This window comes from Cnephaeus nilssonii, assembly GCF_951640355.1.
Source record: "Cnephaeus nilssonii genome assembly, chromosome: 18".
Lineage (NCBI taxonomy): Eukaryota > Metazoa > Chordata > Mammalia > Chiroptera > Vespertilionidae > Cnephaeus > Cnephaeus nilssonii.
In genome coordinates, this window is record NC_137089.1 from 38,531,476 (window position 1) to 38,554,114 (window position 22,639).

The following is a 22,639-nucleotide window of genomic DNA, read 5'->3' on the forward strand; positions in this document are numbered from 1 at the left end:
GACATAGAGTAGATAAGTTTCTTGGTGTCGCTCATAACTGTGTCATTGTAAAATCAAAAATGCAGCAAAACGCGGGATGAAGGAGAGATGAAATCTTGACAGTGATCACTGAAAGCTAGGACATCCTTCCCTAAGGGCAAGCTGACACGAAAACCTCAAGGCTTTTAGCTTAGTCACAAGGGTGTGTGACCACCACCTCTATCTAGTTTCAAAACATACATTTTCACTGTGAATAAATGTAAGCATTTATGTTCAGGAATGAGGCTGGAATTCAACCTTATTGAATGTAAATATACTTTTACCTACTTTCAAATTTTCCACCAGGCACATACATTACTTTTATATTCTATGAACAACCCCCCCAATACTGCAATTCTAAAGGGATGCAGCAACGTGTCATCCTCCAAGACAGGGTTGGGAATCTTTTTTCTGTCAGGGGCCATTTGGATACTTGTAACATCACTCACAGGCCATACACAATTATCAGCTTAAAAGGTAGCCTGCCATATTTGGTCAAACATTTAATTAACTCCCCCTAATGCCTTGGCAGGGTCAGACCAAATGATTTCTCGGGCTTTCCGCGGCCCACGGGCTGGATGTTCCCCATCCCTGCTCCAGAAGAAGTCGTCTCTGATGCAGGCAGCTAACTTAGGAACTCCATCCTCCTCTTCTTTCAACCTTCCTTAGGGTGCACGTCTCCACTTATACTTTATTATGTCTATTTTCCCTTCAATCTCCCTTTAAGGACAAGGACTGTAACTTTTCATATATGTATCCTGAGTTCTTCATTTCTATAGTAGTTGCTCAATAAAGATATTTGTGAAAGAGAAAAAGAAACAAAGAAATAGAGAAGCTTTCTTAGGGTAGGCATTGCCAGCCATCTAGCTCAATGATTAGAATGATCTTTGGGAGCCAGTCTCCTCCCTTCCTAAAAGTCTTACATAATGCCGATTTCTTAAATAAAAGTAAAATGTGAGGGAAGTGTCACTTGAACAAGCACATAAAAGTGACTTAACTGGACTAAGTCCAACATGACATAGAATTCATACTGGGCACAAAAAGATCAATAGTAAAAATGGAAACACCAAGAGTGGGGGTCCTTGTTATATAAAAGGTTGAGAAATTATAAAATAGCATGATATGGTCAGAAGACAGGTGCTTTTCAAAGCACACAGGCAGGACCCAAGGCCTCAGCCTCGGGGGTGGGAAGAGGGAAGGTGAGATGGAGAGGAGGGAACACCATACAATAATTATAGCCGTCAGGCCGGTGGGAGTCCACAGTGGTTGTACCACCTAAGTTATTAATCATATAATATAATTATATGGGGGTTTTTCTGTATTTCACAATGTTTTGACACAAAGATCTTGCTGGCTAGAAAGAGATGAACTTCCAATTATCAGAAATAGCCAGGGCTCCGCTGGGAACACAAAGTCCCAATCACCAACTTGTCTAACTCACACACACCAAGCCGGTACATCCTCTGCCCTAAATCACCCAGGGCCAGGTCCCAGACAACCAGAGACCACCCTGCAGCCCAGAGCCCACTGGAGTTATTCACTCCGCCCTGCCTTGTCTTCCCATGGACACCTCAATGAAGGCGGTGGCCCTGGCTTCTCCCCAACCCCTGTCTTTTATTTCCCAACCACACCTGGTGCTTCCCTGTGGCTCTGCATGGCATGGCATGACCCTTCTCTTGTAAGTAATAATCCTCTCTAATAAAATGGTAATATGCAAATTAACCATCACTCCGCTACATAAGCCATGCCCACCAGCCAAGCCACGCCCACCAGCCAATCAGGGCAAGTATGTAAATTAACCCCAATCCAAGATGGCTACAGCCACAGAGAGCAAGGTTTCCCAGGTAACAGAGGAAGCCAAGCTTTCCATAGCCGTTGCAGGCCTAAGCCTCCACTCAAGCTACAAAGTTTCAATTATAGAAGGTAAACAAATTCAAACAAATGGCGGCAGAATGGAGCTTGAGAGAGCAGGCCAGGGTTGCCGGCGGCAACAGGGGAAGCAAAGCTTTCCGCACACCCTGGCCGGGCTCACCCGCTTAAGGCTACAAAGTTTCAATTGTAGAAGGAAAATAAATTCCAGATACCAGGGCCTCCCCTTGGGTTGCCAGGGGGTGTGGCCGGCCTGCAAACCACCACAGGCCCCTCACTCAGGCCGCCCCACACCCCAAGGGAACCCCCACCCTTATCTGTGACACCCTTCAGGGCAAACCAGCTGGCCCCCACCCGTGCACCAGGCCTCTATCCTATCTAATAAAAGAGTAATATACAGATTGATCATCACTGCAACACACAATATAGCTGCCCCCATGCGGTCAAAGATCCTGCCCCCATGTGGACAAGATGGCCACTACAAGATGGCCAGCAGGAGAGGGCAGTTGGGAGGCACCCAGCCTGCAAGGGAGGGCAGTTGAGAGGGACCAGGCCTGCAAGGGAGGGCAGTTGAGAGGGACCAGGTTTGCAAGGGAGGGCAGTTGGAGGTGATCAACCCTGCAGGAGAGGGCAGTTAGGGGTGACCAGGCTGGCAGAGGAGGGAAGTTGGGGGCAAACAGGCTGGCAGGGGAGCAGTTAAGCATCACCCAGGCTGGCAGCGGAGTGGTTAGGGGGTGATCAGGCTGGCAGGCAGAAGCGGTTAGGGGCAATCAGGAAGGCAGGCAGGCAAGCAGTTGGGAGCCAGCAGTCCTGGATTGTGAGAGGGATGTCTGACTGCCCGTTTAGGCCCGATCCCACCAGGATCAGGCCTAAACGGGCAGTCGGACATCCCTCCAGGAGTCCCAGATTGGAGAGGGTACAGGCTGGGCTGAGGGACAACCCCCCGCCGTGCACGAATTTCGTGCACCGGGCTTCTAGTCTATAATAATAAAAGCGTAATATGCTAATTAGACCAGATGACCTTCCAGACGAAGCCAGAGCTGCAAGGGAAGCCTGGGTCCAGGGTGCCTGCCTGCAGCTGGAGGGAAGCCTGGGTCCTGGGTACCAGAAGGAAGCATAATGCCGATTTCTTAAATAAAAGTAAAATGTGAGGGAAGTGTCACTTGAACAAGCACATAAAAGTGGCTTAACTGGACTAAGACACTTCCCTCACATTGTACTCTTGCACAAATTTCATGCGTCGGGCCTCTAGTGTACATAATAAATTCTTCTTTCAATGACACTGACCTTTCATATATATATATATATATATTTTATTCCAGAGAGGAAGGGAGAGGGAGAGAGAGATAGAAACATCAATGATGAGAGGATCACTGATTGGCTGTCTCCCGTATGCCCCCTACTGGGGATCAAGCCCGCAACCCAGGCATGTGCCCTTGACCAAAATTGAACCAGGGACCCTTCAGTCCCCAGGCCAATGCTCTACCCACTGATCCAAACCAGCCAGGGCAATGACACTGACCGTTCCCTGACATTATTCAGTCTCCTCCATAAATACACATTCAAATTCTAAAACCACTTCCATTACCCCCTCTCCACGAAATCCCTTGATCCCCTTCTTTCATAAGCACTCAACATGAGTATTTAATTTTTCCTTTACCTCAGATCTTTGAGTTTTTACTGCTTGTATACTTTTAAGCCTTCTGGGGCATCAGTGAGCAGGTGGGAACACACCCTCCCCATGCAGTGGACACCTCAGTAACTCCCCGGATGGCCTGTGGGTCTTGCGCCATCCCGTGCGTTTCATGGGCATAGCACAGACACAACTTCCCAATGCCCGGGAGCATCGAGCTATTTTCAGTCTTGTCTTTCTGTAAAAGCAAAACCAAGTGGCTCTTCATACGTAACATGGCCAAATAGGACCCAACTGTCCTGTCCATTCTCTCTTCATCCATTTCATTCTTGCTCATTTTCTTTGAAACTAATGGTGCCCTGGGCTCCCCATGAAAGCATGCCATGTCCTGCCCATCCACAACACGTGGGCCAAGGCCTTTCCTGCTGCAGGGGGAGCTCCTGAGATACTGAGCTGCAGACACTGAACAGAAAGGGAAGCCGTTGGGGCCCCAAATCCATCATTGGTGGTTGCTGGCCACAGTAATATCCTGCGCCCTTAAATCCGGCACTAATGAGTATTTCTATATGTCTTCCCACGGAGGTGCCATCTGACGAGTAAACCCACAGTCCACTTGCACTGAGTATAAAGGAAGTGCTTTCTTTTTTTAGGAATTCTTTGCCAGGCCTGTTACCATTTACCTTTTCCCTCTAAGCCAGTGATGGGCAACCTTTTGAGCTTGGTGTGTCAAACTTCGCCAAAAAACTGAGCATAACTCGGGTAGTGTGTCACTTTGAGGAAAAAAACTAACTCCAAGACTCTAGTCGCAAATGTTTCATCCTCAGGAGCAGCAAATGTTTCATCCTCGGCATGCGGCCGCGTGTCATCAGAAATGGCTACGCATGTCAGTGCTGACACGCGTGTCATAGGTTCGCCATCACTGCTAAGCTGTAGGTCCAAGTCTAAAGGTTTAGCTTATCACCAGAAAACATATGCATATAAAAATAAATGTAAAAAAGAAATGAAACAAAGCATTAGAGGTAAATAAGGTATAAGTAGAGCAGAACATCAAAACCAGAGAAAAGAATTGAACTTGTCTATCACCCTCCCGGGGCTTCCAATTGGACTCCAAAGCAAACGGCGGTCTTCTCGTTAGCAGAAACACTCCGACTTCTTCATGGGAAACAAAGCTGTGCCCATGGTCTAGGGCAGTGATTCTTACAGCGTGGTCTCTGGACCGCCAGAGCCAGGATCATGTGGGAACCTGCTAAACATGCATGTTCTCAGGCCCCACCCCAGGCCACCTGGATCGGACACTCCGGGTTTGAAGAAGCCCGCGTGGTGCGTCCGCAGGCTAAGCCGAAGAACCACTGTTCTCAAGCAAGAGGGTCTTCTATGAGGGGCCCTGAGCCATGCGCCTACGGCAAACTGGGAAATTCAAGCACCGGCTTTCAATAGAAGCTGCAAACATAAAACTGAAGTGCAATTCGGCAAAGGAACTTTGCAAGAGGGCTAATGGCACGAGGCTCTTGGCCATCCCTCTCTTTGCTGAGTCAAGGATTAACCCCAGCATAGTCCATACTATGCTAGTTTTAAATGCCAAGCTACGGGCCACATGCAATAGTTCCGGCTGTTCTTGGGTAACTCGCATTGAGAACCGATTCCTTCTGCCCCTCTCTACTAGTTCCTCTCCCCACGACCTGAGGTTGGAACCCTGAAACCACCCTTGGTACCTCCCTCCCCATCATTCCCGTATCAGTTGCCACATCCTACAGACACAATGTCTTCCTTTCCTCCTCATTGTTAGGATGCACTACCTCTGGCCTCTCCTGTTTGGACACGTTTTCTGAAATGTATTGCTATAAGTTGTTGTTGTTTTTCATAGCTTGAAGCAAGCGGCCTGCACCTGAAGAATTTAAGATACACTCCGCCACCGACTCGGGCGCTCCCCTCTGCCTGGCCGAGCTGTGCACCCACCAGACATCCTGCTATCTCCCAAGGACGTCCTGTTGTTCAGGCAGCTACCCCCGCTGGCTGGTGCAACCCTGCCCCAGTCCCCATATAAGAGAACACAAACACTCCCTCGGCGCTGGCACTGATAGACTAGACTGGTCTCAGCCTGCTGTGAGAGAATGGAATACAATTTCTTAAACTCTCACAGCGTCTCTTGACCTGGCTCCTGTCGGCGTGGACCTAACACTCATCATTCAATAACGCATTCCTCAAATATGCAGAGTGTCTACCAGGTGGTGTAAATTCATCAGGGAACATGCTGAACAAAAAAATTCCTTGCCTTCATTAAGCTTCCTTTCTCACTGCAGAGATAATAATATAAATAAGTAAAATACACAGTACATTAGATAATGATGACTGTTGAGAAAAATAAAGGCGGAAAGGCGATAAGGAGCTTTGGGGAGGAGGGAGGGGATTTTTAGATAGGATGGCTAAGCGAGGCCTCACTGAAAAGGGACCCTCTGAGTTACATCCCGAAGGTGTGAGGGGCCGGAGGGGAGAGCCTTCCCAGCACAGGAACAGCAAATGCAAAGGCCTGAGGGGAGACTATGCCTGGCACGTTTGAGGAATATTCCTCAGTGTGGTTGGAGCTGAATAATCAAATGGGACTGCAAGAAAGAGATGGGGTCAAACAGGTAACCAGGGGTCAGGTCACAGCCCCAGTAGGTGGCATCAGGAAGGGACTTTTCTGTGAGTGACGTGGGAGACCACAGAGGCTCTGAGCAGAGGAGTGGTGTTTTAACAGGACCCTTCTGGCTGTTGAGTTGAAGACAACGGAAAGAGGCAGGGATAGAAGAGGGAGACCAGTTTAGAGGCGTCTGCCCTTTCCTTCTCTACTCGTCAAAACCATCATCACCTCTCACTTGGGCTGTGTCCATAGCTTTCTGCCTGGACCCCCTCCTTCCACTCCACTCCTTTCCTCCATAGTCTGCCTAGAGGAGGGCTGCCCCACCGCCCGTTAGGGATGCCCCAGCTACAGGCCAGAACTCCAGCTCTCCACACACCTTATGGCCCCACCTCGCCTTCTGAACCTCATCTCCCAGGCCTCGGCCTCGCATATCCACCCACCAACCACAATGCACGTATTCGGCACTTTCAAACACATCTGCACAGGCTGAGCTTGCCTCTGCTCTCCCACCAGCCCCCTCCACCTACTGGACTTCTCCCTGTCTTCCAAGGTCCATGAAACCTTTCCTGATCCCTCAGAGACATGGTCCCCCGCCTGCCTTTGAACCTCACACCATGTGTCCAGCCTCCGTTGTGGTCTGTATATATTCCCACCTGTGCCTGTCCTGTCTCCCTCGGTGGGCTGTAAGCTCCCAGAGGGCAAACCCTGGCTCACTGTCTTCACATCTGACACAGCGCAGCGGACAGCACTTTCTACAGAGGGAAGAGCTGCTTCAATAATGACGACAGCCCGGCTGGCGTGGCTCAGTGGATGAGTGTCAACTTATGAACCAGGAGGTCACGGTTTGATTCCCAGTCAGGGCACATGCCCGGGTTGCAGGCTCATTCCCCAGTAGGGGATGTACAGGAGGCAGCTGATCGATGATTCTCTCTCATCATTGCTGTTTCTTTTTTTCTTTTTTTTTTAAATATATTTTATTGATTTTTTACAGAGAGGAAGAGAGAGGGATAGAGAGCCAGAAACATCGATGAGAGAGAAACATTGATCAGCTGCCTCTTGCACACCCCCTACTGGGGATGTGCCCACAACCAAGGTACATGCCTTGACCAGAATAGAACCCGGGACCCTTGAGTCCGCAGGCCAGCGCTCTATCCACTGAGCCAAACCGGTTTCAGCTCATCATTGATGTTTCTATCTCCCTCTCCCTTCCTCTCTGATATCAATAAAAAAATATATTTTTTAAAAATAATGACAACATAATCCCTTAGTGATCAAATTTCTGTAACTTTCAATGGTCTTTTTAAATTCATTCATCACCTCAGAGTAACTCTTTATGAAGTTAGTATTGCAAACATATCACACTCTAACACAGACAAAGTTTGGCAGAGAAAAATCTGTTATATTTTATGCTTGTTCATAATGCTAAGCAATTAAGCTTAAAAATATAAAAGTGGACACAAAAAATAAAATTGTTCTTGTGATTAACTGCCATTAAACGTTTTCCATTGAGGAAGATAAACAGTTAAATTTGGAAGACTAAAATGCTGGATTTTGAAACTCTGGAAAATTGATCCACTTAAATATTTAAGTGTTTCTTTTTATTGATAAGAGTTTGATGCAATCAATGCTAGTCTCCTTATGGATAGGTGACGCAGACACACTAAAAATTCTACTTTTCTCCTTTGTGGTGTTTTAAAACAGCCTTATTCCTGCATAATTTATAACGAGAATCAAGAAACACCGAGTCAGATTTTCCCAATGTCTATCATTACAATGTGGAGGTGGGGTGGAAAGTATCGTACATTTTCTTCTAGTATTCTCTGTGGTAGAACTTTCCATAAGGGTGCCATTCAGTATGGCCCAAATAATTTTCTTTTTAAGAAAGTATTAACTGAGCTTTCTTTCCACTTCCTCTCTAAAGAAGCTAATATTAGTATCCAAATTCTATATACGGTGTGGGGCAAAGTTAGGTTTACAGTTGTTCATATGAAAAATAATACAATTATTAAGTAATACAAGAATAAACATTGTGTTTCCCATACTCACAACTATAAACCTACTTTTGCCCCACCCTGTAAAAAATAAAGATCCTAAGAAGCCCTGCCCCAGAAAACAGAACAAGGGAGCCCAGTGGTTGGGTGGCTCAGTGGTTGGATGTCAACCCATGTACCAAGAGGTCATGGTTTGATTCCCAGTCAGGGCACATGCTGGGGTTGCGGGCTCGATCCCCAGTAGGAGGCAGCCAATAGATGTTTCTCTCTCATCAATGTATCTCTCCCTTCCTCTTTCTCTAAAAATCAATAAAAATACATATTTTAAAGAAAGAACAAGGGAAAAGAGGATCTGGGAATCAAGCTCAAATTTAACTCAAAGGAAATCTTAGTAACCATTCTTTAATTTAAGACCTTAATAATGAATGTTGGCTTTGTAACACGAATTGTGTCAACAATGAAATGATTCCCCCACATTTTTATTTGTTCTTTTGAAAATCAGTTTAAATATTAGACTATACGTCTGATTTCATTTCCCATAGGTGTAGGTATTAGATACTCTAAAGGAAGTCAATACATGCAAGATAAGTATGAATTAGCTCTATATATTCTAACAGAACATTATTCTAATATTATCAACATCATTTGAATCACTTTCAGCAGAACATTTTCACTTTATCAGCCCTTTAAAATAGGATTCCTTTTTCACAGGAAAAGGTGCCTCTGGAGGTTCCAGTCTAGATACAATTAGGGAATCCAGGACAAGTGGAAGTAATGAAAGGAACCAGCTCTATGTCTGAATCAGGAGGTTTGGCTGCAGAAGTGACATCAGTCATCAGCATTAAGGCAGAGAGTAGGGTGAGAAAGCTGAGGATTTATCAGAGATACTGACAAGAAAATCAGAATAGAAACAGAAGTTTTAAGACTCCTCTTACTCTTTCTTTTAAAAGAAAATATCCTGAACCATGAAACTGAGCATCGAAAAGATGACAGGAAGCACCCCGAGCAGCACAAGAGGACAGTGTATAGATTCAATTCTGAAAAATAATTTTGTGATTACTTTTATCACTTTTGAATCTGCCTGCCTAAGTGCATATCCCCCACTAAAAGCAGGTCCTGAGATAAGGATTCAAGTCCAAGTTGTTTATTTGGGAGATTCGGGACAGGGAATGTGGACATGGTGCTGGGGCAGTGAGCTCAGCCTACAAAGGATGAAGAATTGTCTGGCCCATGAGCTGGGTGATCATCAGCCATGGTTAAGACTGTTTTGCTGGGGGGAGGCCAGGTGTTCATTCCTTGGCACTTGAACCTGTCTCAAGCAGGAGCCCAGGAGTTTCCCTGCCTACAAAGAAAACCTTCAGGCAAATGATGTAGGTACTGGCAGATGGCCTCCACCAGGAAGACAGGAAGGTCTGGAAGAAGGATGGAGCCCCAACAGCATCCCCCAGAAGAAGGCTGTTCCCATCAACAGTAGTTTCCGCTGTTGGTATTTGGTATCAATCTTCTCTCTCTTTTCTCTACTATAGAATACAGCATATATTTCAGGTCATCTATTCCTAAGCTATCAAACAAACAGTTTTAGCTTACCTATGTCTTTAGTTCTCCCCTTGAATCTACTTTACACTCTCCGTAAGTTAAGATTCTGAGTCTACTCCTGTATTGTAAATTCTTTAACATCAACCTTGACCTCAACTAAATTTTTTTTTTTAAATCACTCTTTTGGTAGCAACCATAATAGTCCATAATAACATACATGGAAAACGACGGGCTGGTCCCCGGGGTAAGAACTCAGGCATCCAGAGAATTCTTTACGTTAGGAGAGTAGAAGTCGTTTTGGCAGTTCCAAACATACATTGTCAGAAAAGGGTGATGGGGGTGGGGAGGCCAATCTAAAACTTCACAGGAAAGAAGCATGTCCAGTGAAACGTCACTTTGCTTGCCTTGAACCAATGCGGTCATTGAAAATAATCCCATCTAAACGTAATTGTTCTGAGGCTGCAGGAATAGTTCCATAAAACGTGAGCAACTGTTTCTAGGCCCAGCAGGTATCTCTTTGCTTTCCTGTGCGTGTGGTCAACGTGCGGTGATACTGTGCCTCGGTGCATTCTCCCTAAAACAGTAAGCACCTGACGCAGATCGTGCTTCATAATTTCATGAAAATCGTTTCAGGGAATTCAGGAAAGAGCAGAAGCTAATGGGAGTGCAGCACTCTAGGTTTCTTGGATTAAAGGGATTTCTTGCCACTCAACAGGTATACTGACTGCTGGACAAAGACGGGCTGGTTGAGATTCAGTTACATTGGTTAGGTGTGAGATTGCCTAATCTAGCTCTAATGAGTCATTATTTTTTAAGAGAAATAAAAAGGAAAAAACACACACACACACAAAAAAAAAAAAAGGGAAAAAACAGACCAGTACACATCACTGAGACTGTCTGGATGTTTTTACGCTGGGTTGGGAGGCCCGCCCCTAGCTGCCTTCTCTCTGTCCACTTACAAGCACTTGGCTGAGCCACTGTTGAATGAGATCCCTGTCTAGGGCTAGGTTTTATATTTATAGAAGGATCAGGCCAAAATACCAAACCCACCATTCCCCTGACACAAACCATCCATTATATAATGCAATAGGTATTTTTAAAAATCAGACATCCCTAAATATAGTAAATGATACATAGAAATATATCTCTGGATCTAAATCGGTGCTTCTCAAACTATCTGTGGAGAACAATCATTTTATTATTATTATTTCCAGTCTATCATATACTGATACTTTTTGCAAAGTCCATTAAAAAATGAGGAAAATAAATTTTTAGCCCAACTGGCATGGCTCAGTGGTTGAATGATGATCTATGAACAGGAGGTCAAGGTTCGATTCCTGGTCAGGGCACATGCTCATGTTGCAGGCTCAACCCCCAGTGTGGGGCGTGCAGGAGGCAGCTGATCAATGAATCTCTCTCATCGTTGATGTTTCTATCTCTTTCCCCCTCTCCCTTCCAATCTGAAATCAATATTTTTTTAAAAAAAGAAAAGAAAATTTTAAAAATATGTACAAAACATAAGCCCAGTTTTTTATTATCTCTATTAGATTCAACAAGCATAAAATGACTCTGTCAAGTTTCTTTAAAAGTTTCCCAATGCTTACTCTCAATTTCAGCACTGATCTCGTCTCAGACCAGTAATGGCTGAGGGCAGCACTGGCCTGGGACCACAGTCTGAGTCACACTGATTGGAAGTACCAGACACATATTTGTTCAAAAGACATACTTTACCTCTGATATTCTTTCCAAATCCCATAGAAGAAACTTTTTTGTCCACGTGCTCATGATTGTTTGATTTCTCCTTCATAATGTCGTCATCGCTAACAGCATGAACAGAGCATTTTTTCTTTTTCTTCTTCTTGTGTCGAGGCGGAAGCTTTTTTGGAAAAGTAAACATTGGGAATATCACAAGAAACATTGCAACGGCACAAAGGAGGAATCCACTCCACCTAAAAAAGTGGGAAATGTGAATAGCATTTATGGCTTTTGCATTGTGAGTGAGAACAAATTAGCAAAGTAGAAGTTTGTGGTGACAAAATTCTCCAGGAAAAAAACCTTCAACCCTCATAAATTGTTAAACAGTAGGGGGTTGAACAAACTAAGAAAATATAGGAATCCTCCCTTTCTGTGGGATAAATGAGAAATCCACCCAATAATTATATGCATGATAAACATTATAATAAGCAACCTAGAATTTCATTCAAGTATTTTTTAAGACATATGTGTTAGTCCTGCTACAATGTGTATTTTATAATAAACCAATAACTCAAGTTTAATTAAAAAATAATAATACAGACTCTATAGCATGCTTTGTGGACACTTTTTTCTTAGAAGAAAACCATTACTATCTCGTGTCGAATGTATTGCTGATTGACACTCAAATATTTTTCTGCAGGCACTCATATATTGAGCACTCTTAGCTGGTCCTCTCCATCCTTAGCCACCAATGACATTTCATTTGATCCTTACTTCAAGAATTACAACCTAGTTACAAGTGAGCTAAATATATATCTCCAAGAAATGCAGGAATGTATATAATTAAGTGTTAGATCAGGTGGAATAGAGCATGAATCCTATAAAAGTTCAGAGAGAGGAAATGTGTGTCCGAAAGATACTTAGGGGATGTAGAATTGAGTGTTGTAGAACCGAGACTGTCTTTGAACTTATCTGAGGTTGCCTTGCTGCAGAAACTAGGAAGCAAATACAGAGTAGATGTCAACCTCGAGCCTTGCAGTAGAGTTCTGTGTTTATGGCCTTGGGCTTCCTGCTTGCATAATACTCCAGGGGTAATCCCTCAGTCCCCTTTCGACCTTTTCTTAGCAAATAGCCCCTGGTCCTACCTAACAGAGCAGCTCTTTCTAACTAGGATTCCTCAACTCCAAACTGTGTCCTTAAAGCTTCCAAGTTCAAGAACGCTCAGACTCCATCCTCTGTATCAACACCCTTTCGGCTGTAACCAGAATGCAAGCAGCATTCTAAGCATGAGTGTTGGATGCAACCCAGTGAGCATATAGATCAATTGCAAAGTGAAAATTCATTTATAAAAGTAGTGTCTCAATCACAGTGCTGTGAGTTGCTAAAGGTCGTAGGTTAGCTGAGAGAATCATTCCTAGAACAGGTCATTAATAATCCAGTGTGCTATTTTCAAACATATTTAAAGTTACATCAAGTAAAGATTTGAGGACAATCAGAAGGCGGCTTTATTTTGAGAAGATGGCTCAGGACAGACTTGTCACAATCTCAGTTATTCAGAATATAATCATGACCCCAGTGCCTGACACAGATTTGGGTACTGAAAAAATGTCTTGAATAAATACATTGAATGAAATAGGTGTGTGTGTTTTTTAAATAAAGTCATTTGTCTGCAGGAAACATAGCTACTATATTTTCTAGCCCAGGCGTCCTCAAACTACGGCCCGCGGGCCACATGCGGCCCGCCGAGGACATTTATCCGGCCCGCCGGGTGTTTTTGCCGTTTTGTTTTTTTACCTCAAAATAAGATATGTGCAGTGTGCATAGGAATTTGTTCATAGTTTTTTTTTAAACTATAGTCCGGCCCTCCAACGGTCTGAGGGACAGTGAACTGGCCCCTGTTTAAAAAGTTTGAGGACCCCTGTTCTAGCCCCTTTAGTACTTGGCTGCTCACGAGGCCTTCACTCACCTGGCCCTGCTCATCAACCTTTCTTGAATCTCTTTCTGCAAACTTGACATTCAGTCTCCCCAACCTTTGGTTCCCTAGACCTCTCATGCTCTCTCCACAAGAGGGCAGGCAGCATAGCCTCAGGGACAGTTCTTTGAGCTGTGGCTTCAGACAGACCTGGGTTTTTATCCTGTCTTTACCACTCACTAGGCTCTAAGATCCTAGGGAACTTATATTTTGCTTTTCCAAACCCACTTTCTCATCTGAAAGAGGAGCAATAAAAACTGTTCTGGAGTGGGGACTCTTCCCCCCTCCCCGCGTGGGAGTCTGTGCTGTGAGATTCTTTCCCATTCCCCACGTGGGAGTCTGTACTTGTTCTTTAATAAATTTCCACCTTTAAAAAAATAATAAATAAATAAATAAATTTCCACCTTTGCTATACAAAAAAATAAATAAATGAACTGTTTTGGAGTCATCAAAATCAATAAGACAACATACAAAATGAACCTAACAAGATGCCTGCTCCATCAGCAATCACTTCATAGTAGCTCGTTTTGTTTGTCTGCATGTAGATCTGCACTCGGGCTCCCACACCCCCAGCCAGAGCCACTGCCTTAAAATTACATGCAAACATTAAAGATACACTCATAGTAGCCCAGAGTGAGAGAAAATAAAGAAGAAGGGGAAGAATTATGGTGCATAAACAGTATAAATGTTTGGGGACATTTCTAAGCAGAGCAAAGCAGCCTTCATTCTTCATGATCCACAGTAACAAATCGTTGTTAGCACATGACATATGATGGTGCTGAAGAGAACCCTGAGAAAAGGCGGCTAAGACAAGAGAGTGTGCATCATGTGTTGGGAAAAGAAACATAAATAAGAGTCAAAATGGAAAAGCCAGGGTTCTTAAGTCTTTTTTATGAACCATTACTCAGAGCAGACTGTTCACCAAAAGGGTCAGTTGAGTATATTGACTAAGACCTCCACCCTGACTCAGTTTATCCCAGCTCTTGCTGGCTCTGAAGCTTTGGGGCAGTTATTCCAATCTCTGAGCATCAGTTTTCCTCATGGTTGTTGTAAGGCTTAAATGAAAAGTGTGTAAAGCTCTTAGTATAATGCTTGACACAGAGAAAGTGCCTAATAAATGTTAGCATTATTCATTCCTTCACTCTTTCAACATGTACTTACTGAAAAAATATATCATTCTGCTAGGCATGGGATAAAATAACATTGCATCAAATAACTATGTCTTCGCTCAAGGTAGAAGTCTTACAAGCAGGGCTACTCAATAAACAAAATTCATTTTTAAATTTCTATATTGAGGAATTTTATCATTTATAGAATAATGGGCCTTTAAAATGAATGAAACTACTTGAACATTGATGAAATACAAAGGAATGAATAATAACTAAAACATCATATAGCAGGAACTATTTAGAGCTCTACATACATAGACTCATTCATTCCTCACAACAACCGGGTGAAGTAGTACTTTAACTATTTCCCGTTTTGTGGGTTTAAAAAACAATAGCAATAACTGAGACACAGAGAAGTTAAGTAACCTCCCCAAGGTCACACAGCTATTCAGTAGCAGACTGGGGTTTAAACCCAGGGGACTATGGGTTTAAACTATGGGTTCACTCTTAATCACTCCACTTTGCAAACAGTTGGGTTGACGTCTACTAGGAAACTTTCTAAAGATGGCATAAAGCACGTGAAAGCTGAAAGCTCCTGCCGCCTTCTTTCTCTCAGCCCTCTCGTTCATCCTCTTTGCCTCACCACCAGATGTCCCCTACTGTTCTTCATATGAAATCTACATAGAACACAGCTCATACACTGGATGTTGATAAATATGGTTTAATAATCTAGTTTTCTGAGAACAAAACAAAGAGGCTCTTATTCTGATTTATTTCAAAACTGCAAAGAAAACAGTGGTTGAGACCAAAACTTTCGCTATCAGTCAAGCACCGAAAACTCCTGTGTTATTCCCCTCATGCTGACAAGGGAACTTCCTTTTGTATAATTTCAAAATTCTACCAAGCCAGGCTCACCTAGACTTTAGCACTTCCATCTTCAGAGAGCACTACTTATGAAAATAAGAAGTGTTCTGTAACCTAATTAATATTTTTAACTGCTTTGAAAATAAATAGTGTGAAGCATTATTCCCACATACCTCACAGTTACGAGGTTATTATCTTGTAATGAAGCACAGAACACAGTTCTCTAAGAAAGCCTTTAGAAACTAATTACTCGACACTAATGTCTGATACTGCAGTATTCTCCTTGGTATAAAATGAACATTTCTCATCAACGTATACCTATTACTAATGCATGTCAAATGAATCTAGGACAATACTTTCTGGTGCTTACAATCATGAAAAAAGAACTCACGTCCAAGTGGAGGGCTGTGAAGGGCTCGAACAAAGCCCTGGCTATCTGAATAAGTAAGTGGAGTCCTCATTCTCTAAGTCCTAAACATGACAGCTAAGGGTTTGCAAGTGAGCGAGTAACTCACTCTCCTCTCCTGGGGAACAAACTACTCCCGAGTGAAAAGATTCACTGCCTGTGCCGATGGGAATGTAGAGCTAGATTTCTGGGCAGTGGGGAGAGGGATGACAAAGCACAAACACAATATCATAAGAAAAGTGGGGAGGGGCGATGTTAAAGGCACAGAAAAGATCATGAAAGCTTTGATTCAAGGACACAGGAAAGTCCCAACACAGCCATATCACCCTTTCCCTCCATTCTGCGATTAAGGAACCAATAGCCTCCGTCCTGAAAAATGGGGATTAAGCTGTTATTCCCAAACCGTCTGTATCAGTCTCTTATTGCTGCTATAACAAATTACACAAATGTATTATCTTACAGTCCTGGAGGTCAGACGTCTAAAATGGGTTGGCAAGGCTGCGTTCCTTCAGGAGGGTCTAGGAAGCACCTACCTCTTTGCCTGTCCAGCTTCCAGAGCCCACCTTCGCTCCGTGGCCCGTGGTCCCTTCCTCCCTCTTCAAAGCACATGACACCAACCTCTGCCTCCGTCACCAGGTCACCTTTTCTTACTCTGACCTCCCGGCCTCCTTCTCTTCCTTATAAAGACCCTTGTGATTATATTGGGTCCACCAGGATCACCCAGGATACCCTCCCCATCTCAAGATCCTTAACTTAATCACATCTACAAAGTCCCCTTTGCCAGGAAAAGGTGACTCATTCCTAAATTCTGGGGATTGGGACATAGATAACTTGGAGGGATTATTGTTTTGTCTACTGCCTCCTCCTCAGTGACTTTTGGCTATCTTTCATATTCCCCCTGGGGACGTTTTTATGTTAACTACAAGGGTACTGTGACTCTGTCGTTAATAACAAGTGAAATGAAAATTTTAGTAAACAGTTCTTACCAGTTTCCAATGAAACGAGGGTCATTCTGGTCAAGTTGAACAGGATTTCTGGGATCGACATAAAAACCAATAAGAAGTCCACCTAATAAGTATCCCACTGCAGGACCAAGCGCTCCCATGACATACATGATGGCTGAGAAGACAGAAGGGGAAATGTGAAATACAGCAGCATGCTCCTGACGTCCCAGTCGTCTAATTTCAGTCAGACCATGCAGAAGTCGCGGTTCAATCCAGCGAACAACTTCCAAAAAGAGAGTGAAAAGATTCACTCTTCAGAGAACTTTAGGGATTGTGTCTATGTTGACATCTGGGTTTCAAATCATGCCCTTTATTTAACTGTTGCCTGTTGTACTCTTAGAGCATGCAAATCATTTGAAGAACTTTTTGGTTGGTTTTGTTTTATTTTTTAATATAAGTGCTCAGGACATACCCCAGACCCACGCAGTTTACATTTCTGAAAGTACAGACATGGGTGGTTAATGAGGTGGTCATTGAATAACCAAGAGAATATAATAGGTAGTCTCAACAGTAAGAAAAAGGGGGGAAAGTAGATGTCTCTTGTCACAGCTAGAAGATTCAAACAGGTTAAGGGAATTCAAGGCCAGATTTTGCCATGAAGCTGGATTCAGTTGGATTGGCAAACCTTCTTAATCACCCTCAAATCACTAATATTTTCACGTCACCACTTTAGAATCAAATATCTCACAATGAGTTTGGTTTACTGTTAACTGAGGAATCTTACTTAAAGATTACTAAATCTCCTTAACTGGCCTGAGTTAGAACCCAAGCGGAAAGCACCAACCCACAGCTGAATTAGAAAATAATTTTTAAAGCACATGTCCAAACGGGCAGGGGCTGGAATCTTACTGTCAGTAGATCAGAAAGGTTGTCATTCTATTAAAAAAATTTCACCATCAGCCTTGCCAGCGTGGCTCAGTGGTTGAGTGTTGGCCTATGAACTGGAAGGTCACGGTTCAATTCCTGGTCAGGGCACAAGCCCGGATTGCAGGCTCCATCTCCAGTGTGGGGCATGCAGGAGGCAGCCAATCAGTGATTCTCTCTCATCATTGATGTTTCTATCTCTCTCTCCCTTCCTCTCTGAGATCAGTAAAAATACATTTTTTTAAAATTTTCACCATCAATATGGGCTTATAGCAAAAAGTAACAAACCCATTGTCCATTCTTTATATTGTTTTCATGCTGTGATTTAAAATTTTTAAGCAAATAATATTTCCCCAACTTTTAAATTTTGAGGTAGGGTATGAAATTCCTTGAAAGTCATAGAGAAATCTAGCCACACTCCAAACCCAGTGTCTGTCCTGACGAAACCCAGTTACTCGGGGACGAATCAATCAACACTTTTCAGGAATGATAAATGCAGGTGCTACATGCTTCTCACTTCCAGTGCCATCATGCATTTTAATTGCTGAAGAAATGAGTGGTTTGCCATATCCTTTCAACAAGACTGTATTCACCAAAAGCAAACTGGAATGATCAGAACAGCTGCACCTGAACAAACTTTGACTAATCCTGTCCCTTCTGTTACTTAGAGCTACAGACAACACCTTAGCACCTGCTCTCACTTTCCACACGATGCAGGAGAGAGCGCGCAGTGTGTGTTTATTTTACAGAATCACCTGCTTGTAGCAATTAAGACGTCAGGTTCTTGCACTTCTCCATCTGTGCGTGGAAATGCAGCCTGGAGGAGGCACACCTCAGAGGCTGGCATTCTTTCGGAAGCCTGCTTTTCATCAAGTAAAACTCGTTTCGATGAATATCATGTTAGCCTCCCTGTTTACAGCCTAAAACGGGAACTCGAGAATAGAAAGGACTTTTCCAGACCCAGGCATTCCCATATGCATGTGAAGATAAAATGTATGTTTACACCTCCAGGCAAACCAGCACCATGTACAACTTAGAACTGTAATGAGGCCAAAATGTGACATGAATCATCTTCCCAAAATAGTGCCTCTGGCACGAAAGAGACTGTCTTACAGACCCAGATGAGAAGGGGCATTTCTGCCAAACAGTTGTGCCTGGGGCGCTGAGCGCAGGTCTCCCAGCACCAGGATGCCCGTGTGGCTGTGCTGGCGTGACCCGCCGTCACCCGCTGATGGGGAGCCCGTGACACCTGAACTATGTCATGAGGCGCAGGTGGAGCTTTTAAAAATTCAGCTGTGTAATCAGAAAAACATCTTCATTATAAGCCCAACAGTATCACTCTCATTAACAGACATAAATATATACATGTATGAATACCTATAGAACTTTACTATATACAACTATATGTGTTATATATATGATATATTCATATATGTATAGCTATATAACTATACTATAAGTTACTACATTTGTTATATGTGTGTTATATGTTACATGTGTATATATACACATGGCACCCCACCCCTCAGCCCCTTGCTCTTTGTCACCCTACCCTACTAGAGTTTGCACTATGGCACACAACACCATCCCACATGACATTTGTTTATTTGCTTATTGTCTGTCTCTCCCACTGGAATGTCATTTCCATGAGAACAAGGACCTTTTTTTCACTGATGCCATATCCATGCCTAAGCAGTGCTGACCATACGCACTAAATAATATTGCTGAGTAGAGAAGGGATGGAGACATGGACTTCAATCTCGAGTGAAGTAACAAAAGCCGCGAAGTGGATTCGTCCTTGAAACAGTGCCTCAAAGAGCCATCCATGGGCGCCTGCCCCCTAGCCCCCTGGGCTGCCTTGTCCCTGGGAGCCACCTTCATCCTCCTGCCCCATGAAGTCCTCGGTTTGGCACAGTTGGTTTCTGTGCTTTAGCCACAGAGCCTGAACTCCTACCCAGCCCACTCCAGGCCTGGCTGTTACCTCTGCCAGGCTGTCCCTGGGCCACCACCCTCCCCAGTGGGTTTCCAGAGTTCCCAGAGCCTCTTTGGAACTGGCCCAGGTTTGCGGGACCCTCATTCAAACTTGGTCTGTCATTTATCGGACTCTGTTTCCATGTTGCGCCCCACCTCCCACTTGTCCCTGCTCGCTCCCCGCTTCCTCCTGGCCCTCCTGGCTCAGACACACACGGCACTGAGTGCTGCTGGGAACTGATGCTGACAGGGGTGGGGTGACATGAAAAAGTTAGGCTCAGGCTCAGGACCTGGGATTGCACCCAGGACGGGTGTGCAGAGCGATGTGTCACATGCTTGCCTAAGGTCCTCAAATGACCATTCAACCCAGGCTGGGACACAGTGAGAGTAGTCACTCTCCTGAATATGTTTGGTGTCACGGCCACTGCAGATGAAAGGAGGACACGCAAAGCAGCCCACATGCCGCTGTGAAAGGACAGCAGCGGGGACAGCAGCTCCCACTCAACTTGCATAATTCCTTGAAAATTAGCCAAGTACTTGAGAGCATCCCATTTAGAGAAATCTTCCCTCGCTCATTCTTTCCACTCACAAGCACAGGCAGGGAGGACACCTTTGATCTCAGTTATTTTGAGCAGCAATTTTTTTTTCTTTTAAGTGATTCAGTCATTTTGACACAGACCTGTCAGCCAAAGGACAGCTGCCTGCACTCTATCACTTTGCTGAAAGATCCAGAGAGCATCTGAGGTTCCAGATGAGACGGGAAATGGTTCTTTGGGTTCAAAGTATGTTTTCCTCACTACCATAGTGAGCAATGGTTAGTTTAAATTCACTCTCTTCCTCTAGAAATATTTTCAAAGTAATTTGTACTCTAAAAGGGAACAACCAAGTACATATATAAGATGCCGGTTGCACCTTATTCCTATCTGGGGCATGGCAGAGGGGAGCTTTGTGCCTTTAAGACATCAAATTTGATCACCCGTGAGTGACTGCTGTCTATAAACTTAATCCGATCCCCAGGAAGAACCACAAGGATGGCTATCATGAAAGCATTAAAAAAAATATGTCAAATTTTTAAAAATTACATTTTGGGGCAATAATAGGTTTTAGTAAAAGTTAAGTATGGATTCCTAATGCAAAAAATAATCAAAACATTAATGAACCCATGAGAAAATAACTAGTTATCAAAAAAATAGAAGCTACAAACAATGAGATACAACTCTAACCAAATAAATCATCACCAGAGTTATACGTTTGGTACAAGCTTTTGGGCATAAGCTCACCATATATCATGATGACATTTCTCACTGCATTATGTATAAAGGAAAGTAGAAACAATATTAATAATATTTTTGAGGCATACTGCAAGTATTGTTAATGTTTAAGAAGAGTTTTTATACCTTCAGGAAATATGTTTATTTTTACTTTTTAAAATGTTTTTATTAATTTCAGAGAGAAAGGGAGAGAAAGAAAGAAACAGAAACATCAATGATGAGGGAGAATCACTTATTGGCTGCCTCCCACATGTCCCACACTGGGGATCGAGCCCACAACCCAGGCATGTGCCCTTGACTGGAATCAAACCCAGGACACTTCAGTCCACAGGCTGATGGCTCTATCCACTGAGCCAAACCAGCTAGGGCAGAAATACTCATTTTAAAAATTTAAGTCCATTTTTCCATTATTGGCAATTTCTCAAAGATTCGACTTATCTATATATATAAAAGCCTAATATGCAAATTGTCCCCTTGGGAGTTCCACCAGGAGACTGGGAGTTCAATTGCTCACTATGATGTGCACTGACCACCAGGGGGCAGCACAGAATGAAGGAAGGCCCTGGCAGCCGGAAGGCACTAATCGGCCCTGATTGCTGGCCAGGCCAAGGGACCCTACCCGTGCAAGAATTTCGTGCACCAGGCCTCTAGTAAGAGTATAAGCCCCAAGTAATATTTTAGTGAAACTATAATTCACTATGAAATAAAATGACATCACAACTATTGTTTATTGATGATCTTCCAGAAACTACAATAGGCACTTAACATCTTTTGTGCCATTCAACACTAACACTTTATGGATTAAAAAAATATATATTATCCTTCCCAATTTACAGATAAGAAAGCTGAGCCCCGAGAAGATAGGAGATTACCAATTACCAGTAATGGTAGAGCCAAAATTAGAACTTGGCTCTGTCTGATACCAAAGCATTTCTGTTTATGGACACATGTCTCTAAAAAAAAAAAAAGGCAACAAAAGTTTAATTAAAAGTATGTAGGTCTCTACCGCTAAAGAAATTAGTTCCATAAAAGCTGAAAATCTAGAAATATTTTGGGAATTGCTAGTAGCACAAGACTTAAAAGCATTCTAAATGAAACAGAAGCTCATTTTTCATCTCCAGCACCATCACTAATTGGCTGCCATATGATGGCAGAGAAATGCACATTAACTGAAAAATACATTCTAAATGTGTTGTATGACACTTACTTCAATAATTACTGTGAAGACACAGAGGAGTGTACCAGCTGTTAAGAGCAGATTAAATCTGTCTCCTGGGAAAGGTAAGTGATGCCTTCCAGGTAAACAAGCGGAGGTATGACACTCCAGTTTGCTTTCCAGGCATTCAAAGAAGCATGAGCTCCATAGGAAAGAGCCAAGTCCAGAGCAACACTTAGGCACAAGTGGAAGATTGTCATGTGCAAGTGTCCCTACAGACGTTGGCATCGTCATGGCCTTCCATGCAATTTTGCAGACAGTAAAGGGATATAAACTTTTTAGGACATGTTTAATATTACCCCCTTCTTTCTATCAGTCCACTGGAGTTAGTTCTAATACAATCAGATAGCTTACACTCACTGTAAAGCTTATTCTTATATTTAGAAAAGTGTTAGTTGTCAAAGTCTATAGTAACTGACAGAACTATTGCTAAAAGATAACACGAGAAGCCTGGCCAGTGTGGCTCAGTTGGTCGGGCATTGTTCCATGCACCAAAAGGTTGCCCGTTTGATTCTCATTAGGGACACATGCCAGGGTTGCAGACTTGATCCCTAGTCTGATCAATGTTACCCTCTCACATCGATGTTTCTTTCTCTCTCC

The 22,639-nt window shown here is 43.5% G+C and overlaps 1 protein-coding gene across 2 annotated transcripts in view; it reads right to left on the reverse strand.

The window, feature by feature from the left end:
- SLCO5A1 (solute carrier organic anion transporter family member 5A1) overlaps nt 1–22,639 on the reverse strand; it is a gene marked incomplete at its 5' end in the record, with an annotated part of 99,727 nt that overhangs the window by 44,065 nt on the left and 33,023 nt on the right. For both annotated transcript variants that reach the window (XM_079796700.1, XM_079796699.1), the window contains 2 exons: nt 11,399–11,616; nt 16,700–16,832. In XM_079796700.1, the coding sequence (XP_079652826.1) occupies nt 11,399–11,616; nt 16,700–16,832 (351 nt within the window). The remainder of the gene's footprint in view (nt 1–11,398; nt 11,617–16,699; nt 16,833–22,639) is intronic.